The sequence below is a fragment of the Bos mutus genome, chromosome 10 (assembly GCF_027580195.1).
Source record: "Bos mutus isolate GX-2022 chromosome 10, NWIPB_WYAK_1.1, whole genome shotgun sequence".
Classification (NCBI taxonomy): domain Eukaryota; kingdom Metazoa; phylum Chordata; class Mammalia; order Artiodactyla; family Bovidae; genus Bos; species Bos mutus.
In genome coordinates, this window is record NC_091626.1 from 65,470,009 (window position 1) to 65,490,992 (window position 20,984).

At 36.5% G+C, this 20,984-nt stretch overlaps 1 protein-coding gene across 4 annotated transcripts in view; it reads right to left on the minus strand.

The window, feature by feature from the left end:
* Nucleotides 1–34: 34 nt before the first annotated feature.
* KLHDC1 (kelch domain containing 1) overlaps nucleotides 35–20,984 on the minus strand; it is a 40,891-nt gene continuing 19,941 nt past the window's right edge. For all 4 annotated transcript variants that reach the window (XM_070378115.1, XM_070378117.1, XM_070378118.1 and 1 more), the window contains 7 exons: nucleotides 20,522–20,605; nucleotides 19,994–20,052; nucleotides 13,675–13,787; nucleotides 12,139–12,211; nucleotides 8,083–8,167; nucleotides 6,220–6,272; nucleotides 35–3,808 (listed from right to left, as the gene is read on the minus strand). In XM_070378115.1, coding sequence (XP_070234216.1) covers nucleotides 3,622–3,808; nucleotides 6,220–6,272; nucleotides 8,083–8,167; nucleotides 12,139–12,211; nucleotides 13,675–13,787; nucleotides 19,994–20,052; nucleotides 20,522–20,605 — 654 coding nt within the window. In that variant the 3' untranslated portion in view covers nucleotides 35–3,621. The remainder of the gene's footprint in view (nucleotides 3,809–6,219; nucleotides 6,273–8,082; nucleotides 8,168–12,138; nucleotides 12,212–13,674; nucleotides 13,788–19,993; nucleotides 20,053–20,521; nucleotides 20,606–20,984) is intronic.

Genomic DNA, 20,984 nt, shown 5'->3' on the forward strand with positions numbered 1-20,984 from the left:
TTCCTCACTTGTAAAACACTGAGACAATGGAGTATTATTCAGTACTGGAAAATGAGCCATTTTTTTTCAAGCCATGAGAAGACATGGAGGAAACTTAAGTGCGTATTGTCGTGTCCGACGCTTTGCAACCCCATGGACCGTAGCCCGCCAGGCTCCTCTGTCCATGGGATTTTCCAGGCAAGAATACTGGAGTGGGTTGCCATTTCCTTCTCCAGGGGATCTTCCCAACTCAGAGATTGAACACGGATCTCCCACATTGCAGGCAGATTCTTCACCATCTGAGCTACCAGGGAAGCCCAAATGCATATTACTAATGAAATAAGTCAATCTAAAAAGGGTACATACTGTATAATTCTAACTGTATAACATGAAAAAGGCAAAAATATAAAAACAGTAAGATATCTATGGCTGCCAGGGCTTAGTGGGGAGGGAGGAATAAATGGGCAGAACACAGAGGATTTTTAGAGCAGCGTTTAGTTTCTATGTTACTATAAAGGCAGATACATGTTTCTACACATTTGTCTAAGCCTATAAAACATACACCACCAAGAATGAACCCTGAGGTAAACTGTGGACTTCAGGTTTGTCTTAGCTCAGGCAACCATAACAAAATACCACAGACTGGATGGGTTAAACAACATTTATTTCTCACAGTTCTAGAAGCTAGGAAGTCTAAGATCAAGTTACAGACTTGGTACTTAGTGAGGGCCCTCTTCCTGCCTTGCAGTGGGCTACTTTCTCATAGGGAAGGGACATAGAAGGAGAGCTCTGGTCTCTTCCACTAATCCATCACCGGTCCCCATCCTTATGACCTCATCTTAACCTAACTGCCTCCCAAATACCCCACCTCCAAAAACCATCACACTGGGGATTAGGGTTTCAATATATGAATTTTGTGGGGATATAAACATTCAGTCCATTACGTGGGTGATTTAGAAAATGTTCTTGCTGAACCCACATGCTGGACCACATGGTAACTTCATCAAGCTGGAAATTCCAATAGAATCACAATATTAATACAGTGGAAAAACAGGCACCAAAAAATGGGAATTCTTAAAATTGTTTCTTTTCCTTTGAAGTGTTCTGAAATCAAAATTTTACTTTTTCAAACAGTATGTACTTCCATGAAAATCATTCTACTTTATTGAGTTTGTATTATTTCTCTCACACACATACATACATATAAATAATGTATTTGTGAAAACGTCACTTTGTTTCTGGGTTGGCAGTATGAAGTTCTAAAGAATATTTTTAAGCTATCAAGAGGCTAATAATTTTTAAAGGTGTTTTTGCAAAGATACTACTTGGAAAAGATACTAATTTTGATATGCCATTTACCGTATCATTCTAAAAATGATAATACCTCAAAAGAATCCTTCCTGACAACTGGAAGAATATTCTGATATACATAATAAAGATGGCCAGAAATTCTTTTTCCTTGAAAATCAGACTGGAAACCTATTTTGTGAACCACCTGGAAAAAGAAAAAGTCAACCTTCTAGACCCATCTTTCAAACAGAGAATCCATAAGGGAGGGTTTAAAGTTATGAGGCTGATGTTGCCTTGGGCTCCTGTACAGGTCAACAACACGAGTTGACTGTAAACCGTAAGAGGTAAGAATGAGGAATGAATACTGCTTGACTAGGGATTTTCAAAACTGGTTTTGCCAGCTCCCAGAATTTCTATATCTCTTAGTAGTAGGGAAGCCCTGCTTTAAGGCAAGTTTTGGAAACTGAAGATCAGATTAGAATTTCCTACCACTCGTACCATGGGGCTACCTCAGAACATAACTTTCTGAAGTAGTTCAGCATAATCAGGCAAATAAGAAGAGCTCCAGTTTTGTGTGCCAAAGATAATATATAGATTTTCATCCTCTTAACACAAGTGTGTGTGTTTTTGTGTGTTTTGAGGGGCTAATCTAACAACACAAGTGTGTGTGTTTTTGTGTGTGTTTTGAGGGGCTAATCTAACTTTTAATGTTTAGGTAAGCCATTTATAAACAGAAGTGCTTTTCTAAGAGGCTAGAGAAGGTATTGAAATAATTCAGAAACCATTTAAGAGGTCATCCCACTCAGTGTCATTTATCACTATCTAATAGATTTAGATAGTTTTTCCTTATAGACTGCTGATATTAAAGTTCATAGTAATAATTACTTCTAAGACCTGTATTACCTGTGAGACTCACTTTCTAAATCTGTTATTCAGCCTAAAAATAGTAAGCAGAAATGAAAACTTATACTGAAGTATTGTTTGCACAATTAATTCTAATGACTGGTTCACACTAACAAAACTAGGAAAATAGTAATTCTATATAGTTTGTATAATAAATAAAATGCAAACACAAAATATTTCAATACATAAATAGAAGTTTTACACATCCAAAATACAGTACATATATATATAAAATATATCTCTAAAATTTAAGAAGATCTACAAACTACTGTAATTTTCATTATAAATTACACATTTACTTCAATATAGAAATACATTTAACATTTTAAATTGCAGAGCCAACTTGCATGGTAGTAGGGTAGAGAGTAATTTTATATACCGAGTTTTCAGTAATTCCTTGTTATTAGTAATCCAATGTATGGATATGACTGTGATATATGAAGAACTTCTTAATTATGGCAAAAGTACTATTTAAGGACTACAAAGATAAATATTCATGTTCCATTTCTTTATAGGGAGTTAATACTGAAAAGAAATGGGAAGACAAGGTATTTTGAATATCCTGGGTCTTGAGCACCAACTCTGTAGAATGGTGTGGGCCAAAATGAGTTTCTAGAAAGATAAATTACTAGATTATCATCCCATTTCATAATTTACTGAAGGTTACTTTTTATAAGTATGTCCCCAAGACAAAATGTATTTTAAGGTGTATCAAAAGTTAATAACTATACTGCCTCTCAATATGTCAAACCCTGTATGATAAATCTCTAACACTTTCAAACATTGTCTCTATATATACAGAAAAAATGGGACAATCTAACAACTTAGAGGTGACAGAAAGACAATTGAAGACATTCATTTCCCTACTCAAATAAAGACGACCAAGAATACTTTACTAGATAAATGCTAAAAGGAGTTCAGTATTTAATCCCATACCAGTGCCTGCCTATTTTCTTGTTTTGGCCAGTTACATTAGTTATTTAAGGAGAAGTTCTTTAAATAACTGAATTACTTAATGGGAAACTTTAGGTGACTTTAAAGTGACTTGAGAAAAATCTATTCTTTCTGAAAGCTGACATGAGGTGTTTTTATACAACTATTTGTCTTTATATTGGAGAATCCCTAAGTCCTTGGGGGTAATTTCTTATTCTTCTCAAATTTGTATAATCTTTCCTGTAAAGAGGACACAGTGAGTTAAAGTCTCTGACAATTGTACTTATTTTCAGAAAGTAGATTTTTTTCCTGCAACTTACAATTAAATTAATTTACAAATATAAATATAATCTGCCATTAACGTCTTCTTCCCATATATCTCATGCCATACAATCACTTTAACATAGAATTTCTGTTTCAGATTTTATCTTCTAAATAAAGCTTCCAATTTGGGGGGTAAATATACAGTCTGATTAAAATGTTTAAACATATTAAACATAAAGCATATATAACAACTTAATTGCTACTGATCCACTGATATTTATTTTCTGTTTCTTCTTTTTGGGCTCTTTGTTCTTCCCGGTGATTAGCTGCAGTCCAAAATGTTATTTTTTTGAGTACTTGTTGGAGAAGTTTAGGAGGTAATAAAGATATCTGACTTTCTAAAATTATAGCATTTTTACCAATGCAGTCAAGGCATAACCTGTAAGCCAAACATAACAGAATTATTACTTTTTGAACCTGAACTTATAAAATATTTATAGGCAAGTATTATAAAAATAAAATTATAAAAATCTCACAGGATTATGTACTCCCTTTGTACTGTTGTTCTTTCCAGAGCACCACATTACTTGTGTATTTTTATAGCACAGTGCCTGTCTCTGACCAAAATCCAGTTACAACTTACCGTGCATACTGTTCTTTAAGTAAAAAAGATTCAGACTTAATTTCGAAGCATGTTAGTCTGAAGTAGACCCCGTTTCACGTATTCTTCCAGCCCAATAACCATTTACTCTTCTCTGAGAACTGTCTTCTCCATCACCCTGAGATGCAACACTTTGCAGCCATTTCATTCGCTGTAACCCGACACTCCCTGCAGCCTGCACCCACCTCCAGAAATGACTTCACTGGCCTGACTAACAGCCAAGCTGAGTCTCAACCTCAAAGGCAGGCATATCCAGTGTCCGATACTGCTTCATCTTCCCCATCACTGCTTATCTCCCCTTACAAAGCTTTGCTTTGTGCTTTTTGGAACACCAGTTGTGTCCACAAACACTCCTGCTTCCTCTGACTTTCTGTCCTTGTTTTAAGTGAAATCTAAGAAAACTGCCTTCTGCGCAGCCTTCTTGAGAAAAGGGAACAAATGTCCCCTCATCTCCATTTTTATAGCAGATACTAGTATGCATTCATTCTCCCTGCTCCTCCCTCCTGCTTCCAGGCTGCAATCATTTCACCCTCCGGTGCTGCCATCTGTTAACCTCCTGCTCATTTCCCCCCACTGCTGAGGACTTTGGCCCTGGGCTCATCACAGTCTTGTCCCTAGACTGATTTTAACATCTCTGTGGAAAACCCTTTTTACTCTTATGACTTCACTCTGGACAGTTCACCTCTGATATCTTAAACTTCTCTCCTCCTCTTGGACCACAACCTTATATGCTTTTAACTTTTATACCCCTTTCCTCCTTTGACTCTTTCCAGATCTCCAAATAATAACACCCGTCCGGTTGTAACTTTCTTCCCTAACCAGCCTGTCCATATTCATTTCACAGTTTATCCATGTGCATTCTCCTATCCAGATGCACTTCATTCTTCATTCTCTTGCCAACAATCTCTTTCTTTCTCCACTGTCACTCTGTTTATACCATCCTGGCTAAACTCAGCCAGCCATCTCCTTTCTGCACTTACAACCTGGCTGCTTCATGCTGGAGAAAACCACGTTTCTGTGGATGTGGCATACAGATTCTGCTCCATCTCAGCTGAGCCCCCTGAGTGCTCAGCAGGACAGTGTTGTGTTCATACATCCCTCGTCAGCATCTGCTCGCCGTCTCCTCAGCAGCTGTGGCACACCCTCACCACTCTTAAGTTCATAGCCTTGCCTCTCCTCCTCCTCCTCAGACAACCTCGCTGTCAGCCAAAACCTCCTCCGTGCCCTGCCCCAACCAACAAAGCCACCTACTTTTATAGCTATATTTCCTCCTTTCCCCATTATTTTAAAAGTACTCTTCCTCCAGTCAAGGGATAATTCTATTACCTCTAGCTAAAATCTCAAGAGCCTGCTCCATTCATTTGCCCTTCATTTATTGTGTTTCCAATAGCTGACTCGCTGATGGCTTCTCGCATAATCATGGAAACAAGTACCCTCACTCCTCTGGTTGTGGTGCTCACCCCCAGAAGTTATCCTGGCTTCCCCCTTACGGTACCAACGACATCTTAGTACCGCCACACTCCACGGCACTTGCCGACCCAGATGCTCCGTGACCTCCTCACAGTGGGCAGATGCTCCATCGGCAGTGATCTCCCCCCTCAGTTTCTGCGCTCTGTTACCTCCTGCTTCATCTTTAACTCTGCTCACTCTCTTGTGCCTCCTTGTCCTCTGCCTCAAATGTTATGAGTTCTTAATGCTCCGTTGTTGGCCCCCTGCTTACTCTCAAAACTCTTCCTGGGCAGAGCTGACCCACAAAGTCACACCAATAACTAAACAACAACTTTGGGGTTAAAAGAGAAATTCTATATACTAACTGAGACACACATATATGTGTCTAGTATTAGACACTCTGATATTATACTCTAGTATAATATACTCTGATTTCAGAAAAGTTAAAATATGAAAAAGTTGGGCCTAGAATCAAGGAAATACACTATGTTTAATACTCCTACATGAACTAAATTCAATTTTAGAAACAAAAATGTGACTACACTGTATATTTTAATTTTTAGAAATTACACTGGCGTATGGTTCATCATTACAAATTTGGTTATACTCTTAGGCAGCTGTAAACTTAAATTCAAGTGATAAACTACTTGAAAAATATTGTAACACTTCCCAAAAAGGAAGAAGAAAGAAATGATCATATATTAATAACATATATATTTTAAAGTAATGAATTTTCTTACCTGAGTAATGAATAAGGCTGTGTTTGAAAGATCAATAAATCATTACAATGACCCTAATCAACATAAAAAAGGAGTTATCAAGACTTTTAATAAAAATAACAATAACATTAATAACTGAGTATTTCTATTTTATAAATGTAGAAGAAATTATGTAAAGCAGCAAATAAATCTCTAGTCACACACACACAAATATATACATACCTGCCTAGCTATACAAACTCTGGGTGTATGGTTACAATTTTTTCAGTGACCCAACTTTTAACTAAGCACAGCCTATATAACTGCAAATGTTTTTTTCTTAGAACATGGTTTCAAAATGAGAATGGTAGTGGTCTTCAAGTTTTTTGTCTTTTAAGCAGAACTTTTTTTCCACATGACTCATTTTAAAATCTCTTTATTCTGTCTCCCTTTTCCAGGTGATAGATTCCCTGGGAATTCCTAATTTGAAAATCACAGATTTGGATGATTTTTTGGATAATGACTCTCTCATCTAAAAGTTAATGGGGAGGAGTCAGCAAACATTTTTCTTATCCTTTCAAATAGGTCTTTAGAATTTCACAATTTATGATCATGATTTTAATCAGAATTCATATGTTAATGATAAAGTTTGTATCCTAAATAAATAGAGATTTCTAGTGCCAAGAAAACAAAGACAAACCAAAAAATTTGCTTTTTAAATAAAGGTAAAGTTGTGGTTTTAATCTTTTATTAAAGCACTGAGTTCTTAGCCAAAGAAAGTTCTAAAACTTTCACTATACCTAACATTTGATTTGGAGGCCCCAGAACCTTACAGTAAACCAAATTCCCAGGAGAAAAGCCACCTTATTTCAGGGCTTGCCACTCTGTGGGAGCAACTCTGGAGAAAACAATGCCTGAAGACGTGAGAGGGCACTGGGGCTCCTGGGGGCGGGCTCTGGCTCAAGAGTAGCCCACCCCTGCCAGCTCCCAGCGTCAGCCATTCCCCAGCGCCTGATGCAAACCAGAGCAAGCAATCCTGAGCTCCTGGTCCATCATGTACAGACTGTGCCCATCTCTCTGAATTTCCCAGGGTGCTAGGAGGGAAAGGAAAATACTTTCCAAAGTGAAAAGTGAGAGTCAAGTCCAACTCTTTCCGACCCCATGGACTACACAGTCCATGGGATTCTCCAGGCCAGAATACTTGGGTGGGTAGCCTTTCCCTTCTCCAGAGGATCCTCCCAACCCAGGATCGAACCCAAGTCTCTCACATTGCAGGCAGATTCTTTAACAGCTGAGCCACACAAACTACAAAATCTACTCATTTATTCCTTTGACTTAAGTTTTATCAGATTTTAAAATAAGAATGCTTTAACTAAACTCAATTGTAAAACAGGGGTGGATAAAGCAGTGGCAAAGGGAACATAAAATAGAAATAAAATATAAACATTTCAAAGTAGTTTCCTCATGAAGGGAAAAGCTAGCGTTGATAATGTTCCAGTTATTGAGTTAGGTAGCAAATTTCAAGAGTACTTATACTTAGTAGTTTACATATACATTATATGTATTCTTTTCATGTTTACAAATATTTTAAAAATATTTTAATTTGATAAAATTATAAATACCCAGACTATGGGAAGGGTCAAAGAGAAAAGGAAGAGTCATCTTTTTAAAGCTCTTCTTAATAACTTGACTAATGTTAATAGACCTATTTTGATTTATCAACTCCAAATATCCTGAAATGCTTCACAAAAGTCACTCATTCTGGAGATTAATCATACAACGGTGTAACATTTTGTGCCCTTCCATATTTTTCAATGTGAGAATATCAATAATCTTTTTGAACAGCCATTTAGCTTCAATAAAACAATTACTCAGAGAAAATATTTAGATATGAAAATTTCTTACTGTATCCAAGGAAAGTAAATCATCTTTGCTCCCGCCAAATACCATTATTTCATTTTCTTTTCCCAAACAGGCTGTGTGCCATAACCTGTGATTGAAAATTATAAACAGTGACATACTATCAAGGAAGAAGCTGTACATCACATATAAATCAATTTTAAAGTGAACACTCTAAAACTGAATCTATTTCAAAAGAGGCATGATTGAACGTAAGCCTGTGCCATATCCTCAAAGAGGTTAGATTTTAAAGATTCCTCTGGAATCATTAGAGACTTAAGTTCTAGGGTTCATTAAATCACATTATTTCAATGAAAGAGATGACTCCCAATAACTCTTTCATATTATATCCTTCAACTTTTTTCTAACCTCTTTCTCTCATAAATAGTATCACAAAATAAAACAATTTTAAAAAGAACTGACCAGCCTATTCCATAAACAGTTTTCTTATTGCTATCTGCCATGGCGCTATTCTCATCATTCTCTTTACATTGTCACATTAATCACTTTGGGTACAGAATACCATAACATGTTCCTCATTTGTCTGTCTCTAATCTCTTCCAGCTACATAGAGCTGATAAAGAATATATTTCAAATATTTATTGTTTTTAAACATGAATATTTCCTGATCAGGAAGCATCTGTGCCATTGTTCTTAGCCTAAAATTTATGATCAACAGCTATTTCTTTTTCTGATAAATTGTAATTCCTTTCTTTTCATAAATGACCCCTCCCTCCAACTTCAGCCAAGTTCATTCATTTGTGTCCCCTAAGAGAAAAGCTTATATCTCTTTCTAGGCTTTGGTTCACCCTGTATCTTAGGTTTAGAATGAGAAGTCATTCTCTTAGAGCCTAAAAACAGGCTCAAAATCCCCAGGAAGCATTCCAAAGACCACCCAAATCGGCTCTGTTACCCTCCCTGCTCAGCACCTTTCAACATTTATGTGCTTATTTTATAATATCTTAACTTACATTTGAAGACAAACTGCTCTATCTACTACTTCAATTGTTTGATGTAATTTGTTTTCTAACCCCCAACAAAAACTCTATAAAGTCTTTAAGGTCAAAAATGGCCCCAGTAGTGTGCCCCATGGGTAAAGCCAGTGGTGCCTGTCAACTCCATGTTCAATGATATGTTGGCCACAGTGGAAATCAGCAAATTAGGATTTTTTTTGGTTTTGTTTTTCTTGGAGAGCAGTTGTTAACTATGTACCAGCACACCACTGGAATTTGGGTAATCTAATTTTATGTTCTCCTTAAAAATGCTTAATAAGGTTTTCTGCATCCAGTAGGTGCTCAAAAACTTCTGACTAACAAAAGCAAACACAAAATATGAGCATAATTAACTCAATACACAAATTATTTCAGAAAGAGCTAGAGCATCTAATGTTGTTTTGGAAATGGCTTGATAGCTCATATTCATGTATGATTTCATATTATTTACCAAAAGCAATGTTACGTTTTTATAAAATTCAATGTTTCTGGGGGTCTAACTCTCAGAAAACAGTACACATAATTTCTCACTTTTAGAAAATAAATGAAAAGTTTCACAAAGTCATTACTTTGTTTCTGAGAGTAATTGATTGCTTTCCTTAACAGACCAAATTGCTGAAGCAACAGATGCCTCCCAACATGTCTTTTATTACCACACAACTATTTTTAGTACATTAATTCTTTTTATTTAATTTCCACAAGTGCAAACAGTGGGATTGTGTACAATTTGTTAAAATAGTTTTCTCAAACAATCATGACACATTTAAGGACTAATGCACTTGGAACTCAGAACAGAACTGAGTCATTAGAAATTTTGTTTGGGAAATACTCTGCCCAATTCTCCAACTTGTATGTTAGAATATAAATTGTATAGATCTTCAGCAACACGCAGATTATGTTGTAGGATTGGGGACAGGGTTTTGAGGAGGGACTGAGCAAAGGAGACAGCCCTCACAGGAAGGAACAGCTTAATTTTGAGAAGGGAAAGCCATGTGTAACCTTGGCAATACTCATGGGATCCAACAGTGCTCAAGGCTCTACATATCAACTCTTTACTGGACATCTTTTACAGAAACAGAAAAGGGACCTTGCTGATAGCCACCTATATAGATGATCTGATATGATTACATAGATGGCTATTAAGCATAGTTTATCTAAAGTGAGACCTAGTGAAGAGTGTGCTAGACTGTAGGACAGTGGTTCTCGACCAGGGTCAATTTTGCCCCCAAGGGGACATCTGACAATATCTGGAGATATTTGATTGTTATAATACCAGGTATGTGTGGCAAGAGGGAGTGGGCACAACACCACTGGCATCTATTATGTAAAGGCCAGAGATGCTTCTAAATATCCTAAAATGCACAGGACACCCCTAACAACAAAGAATAATTTGGTCCAAAATGTCAGTAATAACAAAGTTAAGAAACCTTTCTGCAGCGTTACAAGAGGAGGATTAGGCAGCTTACCTTTCAAATTATAACTTGGAAAAGTTTGCACAAAATACATTTTGATGTTAAGTACATTCTTACTTTCATAAAAACAATTCGTATATATACACTTATGCATGTTCTCCTTACAGTAAACTGTACCCCACCTGTTCTCCTCCTCACCTTGTAACCTGAAGATAGATCTGCCTCTGTCTTATCTGCCTGAGGGGAACTCTGGCCTGGACTTCATCATCTCGGAACACTGGAAAGCCTTTCCTGCCTTGATTTTGGTGACATCTAGCTTGCAACCTGATGTTTTTTCTATAGACTGATAGTTTCTGTCCTCTCACAGCTGCTCTAAACTTATCACCTAAACATTCTAATAAAGCATATGATTTACATGACACATCAGTTGAGTTCAAAGAAATCTCTTCACATAGCTCAGTTCTAACTAGTATTTTACTGATAACAGTTGTATGGCTCTAATTACTCATTAAGGATTTAAATATTAAACAGGAGCAATGAAAAATTAAACACATTCTTACTACCACTGTGGTCTATAAGTAATGCATTCACACAGACAACTGGAAGAGAACTAAGAGCTCATCTAGTCCAACTCCCTCATTTCATAGATGAAGAAATTGATGCTCAGCTTCTTCAAAGTGACTTTCCCAAGCCAAAAAACTAAGTGTTAGCTGAGCAAGGACTAGAACATTGGGTTCCTGGATTTTAATATAAAACTCTTCAAATTAAACAATATATTTCAAAAGACCCAGAATTGCTAATACATTCCACTGAATTTTTATATATAAGAATATAATAATCACATATGAAGTTATGATAAGCTCTAAATGTATTGTGCATATTAATATATACACAATGTATATATATTTTCTCAGGCCTTTTTCTCAAGTATGTTACTTGTTATTTCTTAAATTTCTGAAATACATAACATTAGGTTATGCATTAATATATCATTAATTAGCTTCACATTAATATAAATAATCTATAGTAAAAAATTCTGGAATACATGACATGAAAAGGAATAAAACTACTTGAATCTCCTATGAATATATCTTCATTACATTCAATCAAATTAGAAAAAATAAGAATTACAATATGAATGTGATTTTCTTTGCAGTCTAATAATGGTATATTTTTCTACAATTTTTTACTCTATAATATACCACAAGTAACTAATACATTTTCAAGAAATTTACATTAATGAGTACATCAGTTAATAAAATAATAATCTGTCATCTACTTGATAAACATGAAAGCAACTTCCTCATTAAATTTCTATAAACCACTTCAAAACCCAACTACTAATAAAGCCAACCTCATTTTCATCTACTTATTAAAAATATTAACATTATATGAGACTTTCAATTTCTTAGCCTTTTCATATTTATCAGGCAAGATTATGCAGTTAGCTAAAAGAATAATACTTTCAAATATACAAATATGGATAGAAACTGAATATATCCTTTCTACTATCTATTATTTGGGTAATATGAAGTTTATTTGAAATATATCCTTCCAAATGGTTTCTTGCTTTAATGACAAACACTATAAATTTACTGCTATATTTTAATACTTTAAAATTCTTAACTATTTCAATATTTGCCAACTTTTGGACTTACCTGGGTTTTGTTTTAGGTAAATGTGTAAGCTGTTTCCAACAATTTGTTATGACATTATGAATCCAACCATCACCTGCAATATTATGACAGTTTAAAAATTAAGATCAGGTTTTTGGGATAAAATTTTAATTTTTTGCCCCAAATTTATCATGCTACATTTATATGACTATCTTTTGTGTGTGTGCATATTTTATCATAAAAATTCTCAGACATGGACAAAAGTCAGGTGAACATGACAATGAACTTTCACATAACCCAGATTCAACAACTACTGAGATTTTGCCGCATGTGCTCCATTTATCTCTTTTTGTTATTCTTGCTGCTGAATTATTCTAAAGCAAATCCTAGCTCTCTTATTACTTTCCCCATACATAGTTCAGTGAGCATCACTAAAAAAAAACAACAAAAAACTGGACATTTTGTAAACAGCCACAATGCTGTTATCATTTAACCACAATGCTACAGTCACAGCCAAGAAAGCTACAAGTGGTTTTTTGGGATCATCTGATACCCACGTGACTGTATCTTAAGCTGAATCTCTAAGGTAAGAAACTGACTGGACTAGGAGTTTGAACTAAGACAAAAACCAGCATATAGGGATCTGAAGCACTAGAGCTCATGAAGATATATTAAATAAACCCTAGTGTAATGGGTAAATGTTAATTTTTTTCTTCCAGTTTTATTATTGAGATATAAGTGACACACAATACTGTATCTAAGATGTGTCGATGTTAGTTTTTAAATTAGATTCCCTCTTTTAATTAAAAAACCCACAAATTAGACAAGTATAAAAATCTACAAAAACTGGCTGCTCCTCCAATCAGCATCTGAAGTTTCCTGGCCAGCAGACTGCCAGGTACACAGCTGATGCTCAAGAGAAATTTTTGTTGGAAAACAAGTAATTGTTTTTACAGCCTATATAAAAGGTCTTAATGGTATATAAAGTATCTTAAGGAAACTGTCTCTAGCTATGAAAACTCTGAAGTAAAGTACAAAACACTTAATATGTCAAACTAAGTGAATAATTCTTGGTCATTTGTCTATCTTGATGCCACAATTTTTACTGCTGAAGAAAAACTGGGATACAAACTCACAGCCGCTGGAATCAGTAGTGTCAGGAGTTAAAAATACTCTAGCTAAGCACTTTCTTTATACTTCTGGAACAAAAAAAGAAGCAACTGGCATTCCCATCTTGCTTTTCAGAGCCTTCTGGGAAAGGCTCTTCTTCTAATCCCTTTTCTAGACTACAGCGTAAGCATCTGGATCAAAAATTAGGAGGACACAAAATCACAGAATACTATAGTTGAAAGGGGCTTTAATTCCCCTAGGTTCAACTACTTCCTTTCCCTACACCCAGGTAACAGGAGACCCTAAAGAGAGGTAAGGGTACAAAAGCAAAGGGGCCTTCTAATTCTTGATGTGACCACATAGTTGGGGATAAAGGTAAACTATAAAATCAGAAAAAAGATACCATAGTATCAAATACAATCAGGTAAAAAGAATAAGATATTAATTGTAGGCTAAACTTCAGCTTACTTAATGGAATATTGTCTGCACTTAGTCCACCAAACAGGAAAAGCGTATCATCAGCTATTGGTGTTAAAGTATGCCATGACCGATGTTTAGGGTTTTCTCCATTAATAGGAATCCTGTGGTGAGGGAAAAAGAAGAAAAGTCTAGTCAAAATAAAAGGTTTTTGATCATCTCAGATCTCAAAAGAAAAAACTGCCCTTTCCAGTTTAAAAAAATTTGATTCTACTAATCCCACCAACAAGAATATTTTAAAACATTCTTAAATTCTTAGACAAATTTACGCAATTTCTTTCCTTGTAACGTCCATCCCTCTTGGCCACAGAATACAGACTGAAAATTTAAAAAATTAATTCCTAGTTATTCACAATGCATACTGAGCATCATTCCTACAGCAACCGAGCTGGATCCTGTGGGCCTCCTAGGCACAAAAGCCTTTCTGTGTCCCCTTCTCTGAGTTCGAAAAGGCAGGTTCAGTTCGGCTCAGTCGTGTCCCACTCTTTGCTACCCCATGAATCACAGCACACCAGGCCTCCCTGTCCATCACCGACTCCCGGAATTTACTCAAACTCATGTCCATTGAGTCGGTGATGCCATCCAGCCATCTCATCCTCTGTCGTCCCTTCTCCTCCTGCCCCCAATCCCTCCCAGCATCAGGGTCTTTTCCAATGAGTCAACTCTTCGCATGAGGTGGCCAAAGTACTGGAGTTTCAGCTTTAGCATCATTCCTTCCAAAGAAATCCCAGGGCTGATCTCCTTCAGAATGGACTGGTTGGATCTCCTTGCAGTCCAAGGGACTCTCAAGAGTCTTCTCCAACAACACAGTTCAAAAGCATCAATTCTTCGGCGCTCAGCCTTCTTCACAGTCCAACTCTCACATCCATACATGACCACAGGAAAAACCATAGCCTTGACTAGATGAACCTTTCTTGGCAAAGTAATGTCTCTGCTTTTTAATATGCTATCTAGGTTGGTCATAACTTTCCTTCCAAGGAGTAAGCGTCTTTTAATTTCATGGCTGCAGTCACCATCTGTAGTGATTTTGGAGCCCAGAAAAATAAAGTCTGACACTGTTTCCACTGTTTCCCCATCTATTTCCCATGAAGTGGTGGGACTGGATGCCATGATCTTCATTTTCTGAATGTTGAGCTTTAAGCCAACTTTTTCACTCTCCTCTTTCACTTTCATCAAGAGGCTTTTGAGTTCCTCTTCACTTTCTGCCGTAAGGGTGGTGTCATCTGCATATCTGAGGTTATTGATATTTCTCCTGGCAATCTTGATTCCAACTTGTGTTTCTCCCAGTCCAGCGTTTCTCATGATGTACTCTGCATATAAGTTATATAAACAGGGTGACAATATACAGCCTTGACGAACTCCTTTTCCTATTTGGAACCAGTCTGTTGTTCCATGTCCAGTTCTAACTGTTGCTTCCTGACCTGCATACAAATTTCTCAAGAGGCAGATCAGGTGGTCTGGGATTCCCATCTCTTTAAGAATTTTCTACGGTTTATTGTGATCCACACAGTCAAAGGCTTTGGCATAGTCAATAAAGCAGAAATAGATGTTTTTCTGGAACTCTCTTGTTTTTTCCATGATCCAGCAGATGTTGGCAATTTGATCTCTGGTTCCTCTGCCTTTTCTAAAACCAGCTTGAACATGAGGAAGTTCACGGTTCACATATTGCTGAAGCCTGGCTTGGAGAATTTTGAGCATTACTTTACTAGCGTGTGAGATGAGTGCAATTGTGCGGTAGTTTGAGCATTCTTTGGCATTGCCTTTCTTAGGGACTGGAATGAAAACTGACCTTTTCCAGTCCTGTGGCCACTGCTGAGTTTTCCAAATTTGCTGGCATATTGAGTGCAGCACTTTCACAGCATCATCTTTCAGGATATGGAATAGCTCAACTGGAATTCCATCACCTCCACTAGCTTTGTTCGTAGTGATGCTTTCTAAGGCCCACTTGACTTCACATTCCAGGATGTCTGGCTCTAGGTCAGTGATCACACCATCGTGATTATCTGGGTTGTGAAGATCTTTTTTGTACAGTTCTTCTGTGTATTCTTGCCATCTCTTCTTAATATCTTCTGCTTCTGTTAGGTCCATACAATTTCTGTCCTTTATAGAGCTCATCTTTGCATGAAATATTCCTTTGGTATCTCTGATTTTCTTGAAGAGATCCCTAGTCTTTCCCATTCTGTTATTTTCCTCTATTTCTTTGCACTGATCGCTGAAGAAGGCTTATCTCTTCTTGCTATTCTTTGGAACTCTGCACTCAGATGTTTATATCTTTCCTTTTCTCCTTTGCTTTTTGCTTCTCTTCTTTTCACAGCTATTTGTAAGGCCTCCCCAGACAGCCATTTTGCTTTTTTGCATGTCTTTTTCTTGGGGATGGTCTTGATCCCTATCTCCTGTACAATGTCACGAACCTCATTCCATAGTTCATCAGGCCCTCTATCTATCAGATCTAGGCCCTTAAATCTATTTCTCACTTCCACTGTATACTCATAAGGGATTTGATTTAGGTCATACCTGAATGGTCTAGTGGTTTTCCCTACTTTCTTCAATTTCAGTCTGAATTTGGCAATAAGGAGTTCATGGTATGAGCCACAGTCAGCTCCTGGTCTTGTTTTTGCTGACTGTATAGAGCTTCTCCATCTTTGGCTGCTGGAGCCCCCCAAAATGAAGTTTGACACTGTTTCCACTGTTTTCCCATCCATTTCCCATGAAATGATGGGACCAGATGCCATGATCTTAGTTTTCTGAATGTTGAGCTTTAAGCCAACTTTTTCACTCTCCACTTTCACTTTCATCAAGAGGCTTTTGAGTTTCTCTTCACTTTCTGCCATAAGGGTGGTGTCATCTGCATATCTGAGGTTATTGATATTTCTCACATCTTGATTCCAGCTTGTGCTTCATCCAGCCCAGCATTTCTCATGATGTACTCTGCATAGAAGTTTAATAAGCAGGGTGACAATATACAGCCTTGACGTACTCCTTTTCCTATTTGGAACCAGTCTGTTGTTCCATGTCGAGTTCTAACTATTGCTTCCTCATCTGCATACAGGTTTCTCAAGAGGCAGGTCAGGTGGTCTGGTATTCCCATCTCTTTCAGAATTTTCCACAGTTTGTTGTGATCCACACAGTCAAAGGCTTTGGCATAGTCAATAAAGCAGAAATAGATGTTTTTCTGGAACTCTCTTGCTTTTTCCATGATCCAGAGGATGTAGGCAATTTGATCTCTGGTTCCTCTGCCTTTTCTAAAACCAGGGCAGGTTGAAACAGTTGCTAATCAGGGAAACGAGGGGGTGTAGAAACAAGGGAAGAGTAGTGAAGAATCAAAAGTGCATTCTTGGGGCAGGGTCCTGGTTCCCGCCTCAAAGGATGTAGCACTGAAACCCTCACCAAATGGAAGATGTTAACTACTGGATGAAGCATTCATCATGGCAGAGAAGGTCACAGTTGGCCCGTCATCATCTGACATCTCTGGACTGAAGGAATGTGGACCTTGCACAAACCCTGATCCTTATCAGCAGCCCTGTTCCTGGACTGTAAGACTCCTCACAAGCTCCCTTGGGTGGGGACCCACAGTTTTGAGGGCATTAGCCCACTGTGGGCCCCTTTGCCTGACAAAGCAATAGAGCTATTCCTTTTTACTTCACCCAAAACTCTATCTTTGAGATTTAATTCACTGTCAGTGTACAGAGGCCAGATTCGGCTTCCCTGTTGGTAAATCAGTAAAAACTTCTTTAGGTTTTCAATGTAATTATTTTCATGTCTATCATTTTTGACTGTTGTTTCATGTTTAATTTTGTATTTTCAGCTGACTACGGGATTTTGTTGTTTTTTACTTTGGTCTTTTTATTATGGAATTTCCTGAAAATACTAGCTACTCTAACTGCAAAATAAAAGCATGCAAGCCATTCCAGATCCAGGATAAACCTCTAAAGATTTCAAACAAATATTGTCATATTCTTAAAATAAAAACATAAGCACAAGGACTTCCTGGTGCATAGAACACAGGTTCAAACCTTGGTCAGGGAACTAAGATCCATTGAGGCCCAAAAAAAACCATACAAAAAGACCATAAGTGCAAAAGTTTAAGTAATTTAGGAAGTGAGAATAACATGGGCCTGTGGTAGAAGATGTAATTTGTTTTTTCCAAAATGGACATGTTTTTACTGCTTTTATAACTATTAAAAAATATTTGGGTTACAAAATGTTCAACCACAAAATTATTTTTTATAAAGGAGAGTTCTGTAATCCTGTTCTCCAGCAATAAGAAATCATAATTTGGTATATATCTTTCCTGACTTTTAAGCACATTTAAACATATTTATTAAAAATATACAAATAGGATCACATATTCTGTTCTGTAAATTTTTTCACTCAATTAGTATGTTGCAGAATATTTCCATGAAGCATAGTTTCCTTTGGTAATGGAAGCATGGCAGTTCACTGGGCAAATGTATCATGATTTAACAGACCCCACTTATGGACATGAGGGTTGATGTCATGTTTTTGCTTTTATAAATAATGTTGCCATAAACATCTTTGTTGTGTATGCACACACATATACACATATGTGCACACATATAAACACCTGTCCAATTTTTGTCTTAGGAGGAATTTTGGATCAAAGTAGAAATTCCATATTTTAAACACATTGCCAGATCACCTTCCAGAAAACTGTACAAATTTAAACACCCACTAATTGTGTTGTTACAACCTAGGATACACTGGTCATTTGTAATTATTCTTCCTGGTAAGTGAAAATTATTATTTTTATTTCAATTTCTTTAATAATTTATGAAGTTGAACATTTAAAAAATAATTTATAAATATTTGTATTTCTTCTATGAGGTGCTCATTCACGTTCCTTGTTCAGTTTTACTGTATTGTCTTTTTTTTACTGATTTTCTGAGTTCTTGTGAATCACAGCCCTTGCTGTTAGAATTACTGTAAATATTACTTCTAGTTTGCTTTTTGCTTGCATTTTCCAACTTGCCTCTTAACTTTTTATGGTATATATTTCTACACAGAAATATTTAATTTCTACACAGAAACATTTAATTCTTAAGTGGTCTTATCAGTCTTTTCATTTATGAATTTTGGGTTTATATCATCTTTAGAAAAGCTTTTTCCACGCCAAGATGTTAAAGCTAAATTGTTATATTTCCTTCTAGTACTTCTGTGGTTTCCTTTTTTAATAGTATTTGTACTTTGGCATAATGTGTTGGCTTGAAGCTCAACATTCAGAAACTAAGATCATGGCATCTGGTCCCATCACTTCATGGGAAATAGATGGGGAAACAGTGGCTGACTTTGAGGGGCTCCAAAATCACTGCAGATGGTGATTGCAGCCATGACATTAAAAGATGCTTACTCCTTGGAAGGAAAGTTATGACCAACCTAGACAGCATATTAAAAAGCAGAGACATTACTTTGACAACAAAGGTCCATCTAGTCAAGGCTATGGTTTTTCCAGTGGTCATGTATGGATGTGAGAGTTGGACTGTGAAGAAAGCTGAGCGCCGAAGAATTGATGCTTTTGAATTGTGTTGTTGGAGAAGACTCTTGAGAGTCCCTTGGACTTCAAGGAGATCCAACCAGTCCATCCTAAAGGAGATCAGTCCTGGGTGTTCATTGGAAGGATGATGCTGAGGCTGAAATTCCAATACTTTGGCCACCTCACGCAAAGAGTTGACTCATTGGAAAAGACTCTGATGCTGGGAGGGATTGGGGGCAGGAGGAGAAGGGGATAACAGAGGATGAGATGGCTAGATGGTATCACCGACTTGATGGACATGAGTTTGGGTAAACTCCTAGAGTTGGTGATGGACAGGGAGGCCTGGCGTGAGTCGGACATGACTGAACTGAACTGAACTGATGGCTCTGATTCTATCTCATTATGTGAACAGCTGAATTGATAGCTAAATATATTATTCTATTTCTAAATATATATTAGGAGCAATAAAATCTGATTTTGACTCATTTATTTGTTTGTTATCTGACTCCATTAAAACTTCATTATTTCTTAAAGACCCTTAAGAATTTGTAATATAAAACCAGTAATTTCAAAAAAAACCCAGTACTTTCACATAATCAATTTTTAACTGTTAGTGTTCTCATGTTTTAGGTAGCCTGATTAAAGAACAAAATCTATATTTATATCTATATATTCCTTGCTTAGGCAAACAATCAGAAGGGGAAGAAAACATCTGTTCAGTTTTACAGACCCAAATTTGGATTACAGCACGCATGTGCAGACACACACAGACACAGAAATACCTATCGGTTAAAACAATACTTAGAATTTCGAACTTACCTTCCAGACCAGGTCCAGGTATCTAAGTTTAGGTAGTGCAAATCATTCATCCTAGTTTGCTAAAATAAAAATGTATGAAATTGGTGTTTTACATATTTAATGGACTTAAATTTTGGCTTTAAAATAAAGTCATATTAAAAATAGATCAACTCTATTTTACTTAATATCAGAAGTTTACATATTGGGAAACAATGCTAAGCATTAATAAAATAGCATAGAGCTACCAAATTAATGTGTCAAGGGAGAAAGGAAAAAATGAGTATAAACTAATAAGATTTAGATAATAAGAGGTAAAGTTTTTCTGATAAATCACTTAAGTGAAGGATTCTCCCCATTAAAATATGATTTATAATCATCTGTGATTACTCAGATACGGTCTGTTCAGGTAATGAGATTTTTAGAAATTATTATTGAATGGTATTTTAATCTCCAGACTATCTGAATGTTCAGCTATTCCACAAAATCAAAGGATAAATTTTTATAGGAAACATCAAACAAAAAAAGACCATTTCCATAAAAAACACTAACCAAAACACGTCCGCCAAAGATATAGCCCTTATTTCCAAGAACTGCACACGTATGCGCGGCTCGTGGCTGTGGTGGAATGCCACCCTGCAAGCAGAGATCAGAAAACATAGCACAAAGGCTTAAAACATCTGTAAGTTACATTCCTATGCTCAGTATGCAAAACACTTGCTGCTAAGTTACAATTATGTATGTAACTTAATTAAAAACCCTAATGCAAAAGTTTGTTCAAGGTAGTAAGCAATTATAGACAAATACTACTCTTAAGGAATTAATTCACTCAGATGTTTACTTTTTTTTTAATGTTTTCCTTAAATACCTGACACTATTTGGCAGCATGAGATTTCACATTAATTTTAGCTCAAAATGTAAAGATTTAAAAATTAAATTTAAAGACATTCTCTTTGTCTCTCTGACACACCCCACCCCTTCTTTCCTCTCTTTTTTCTCTCTCTCACACACACAC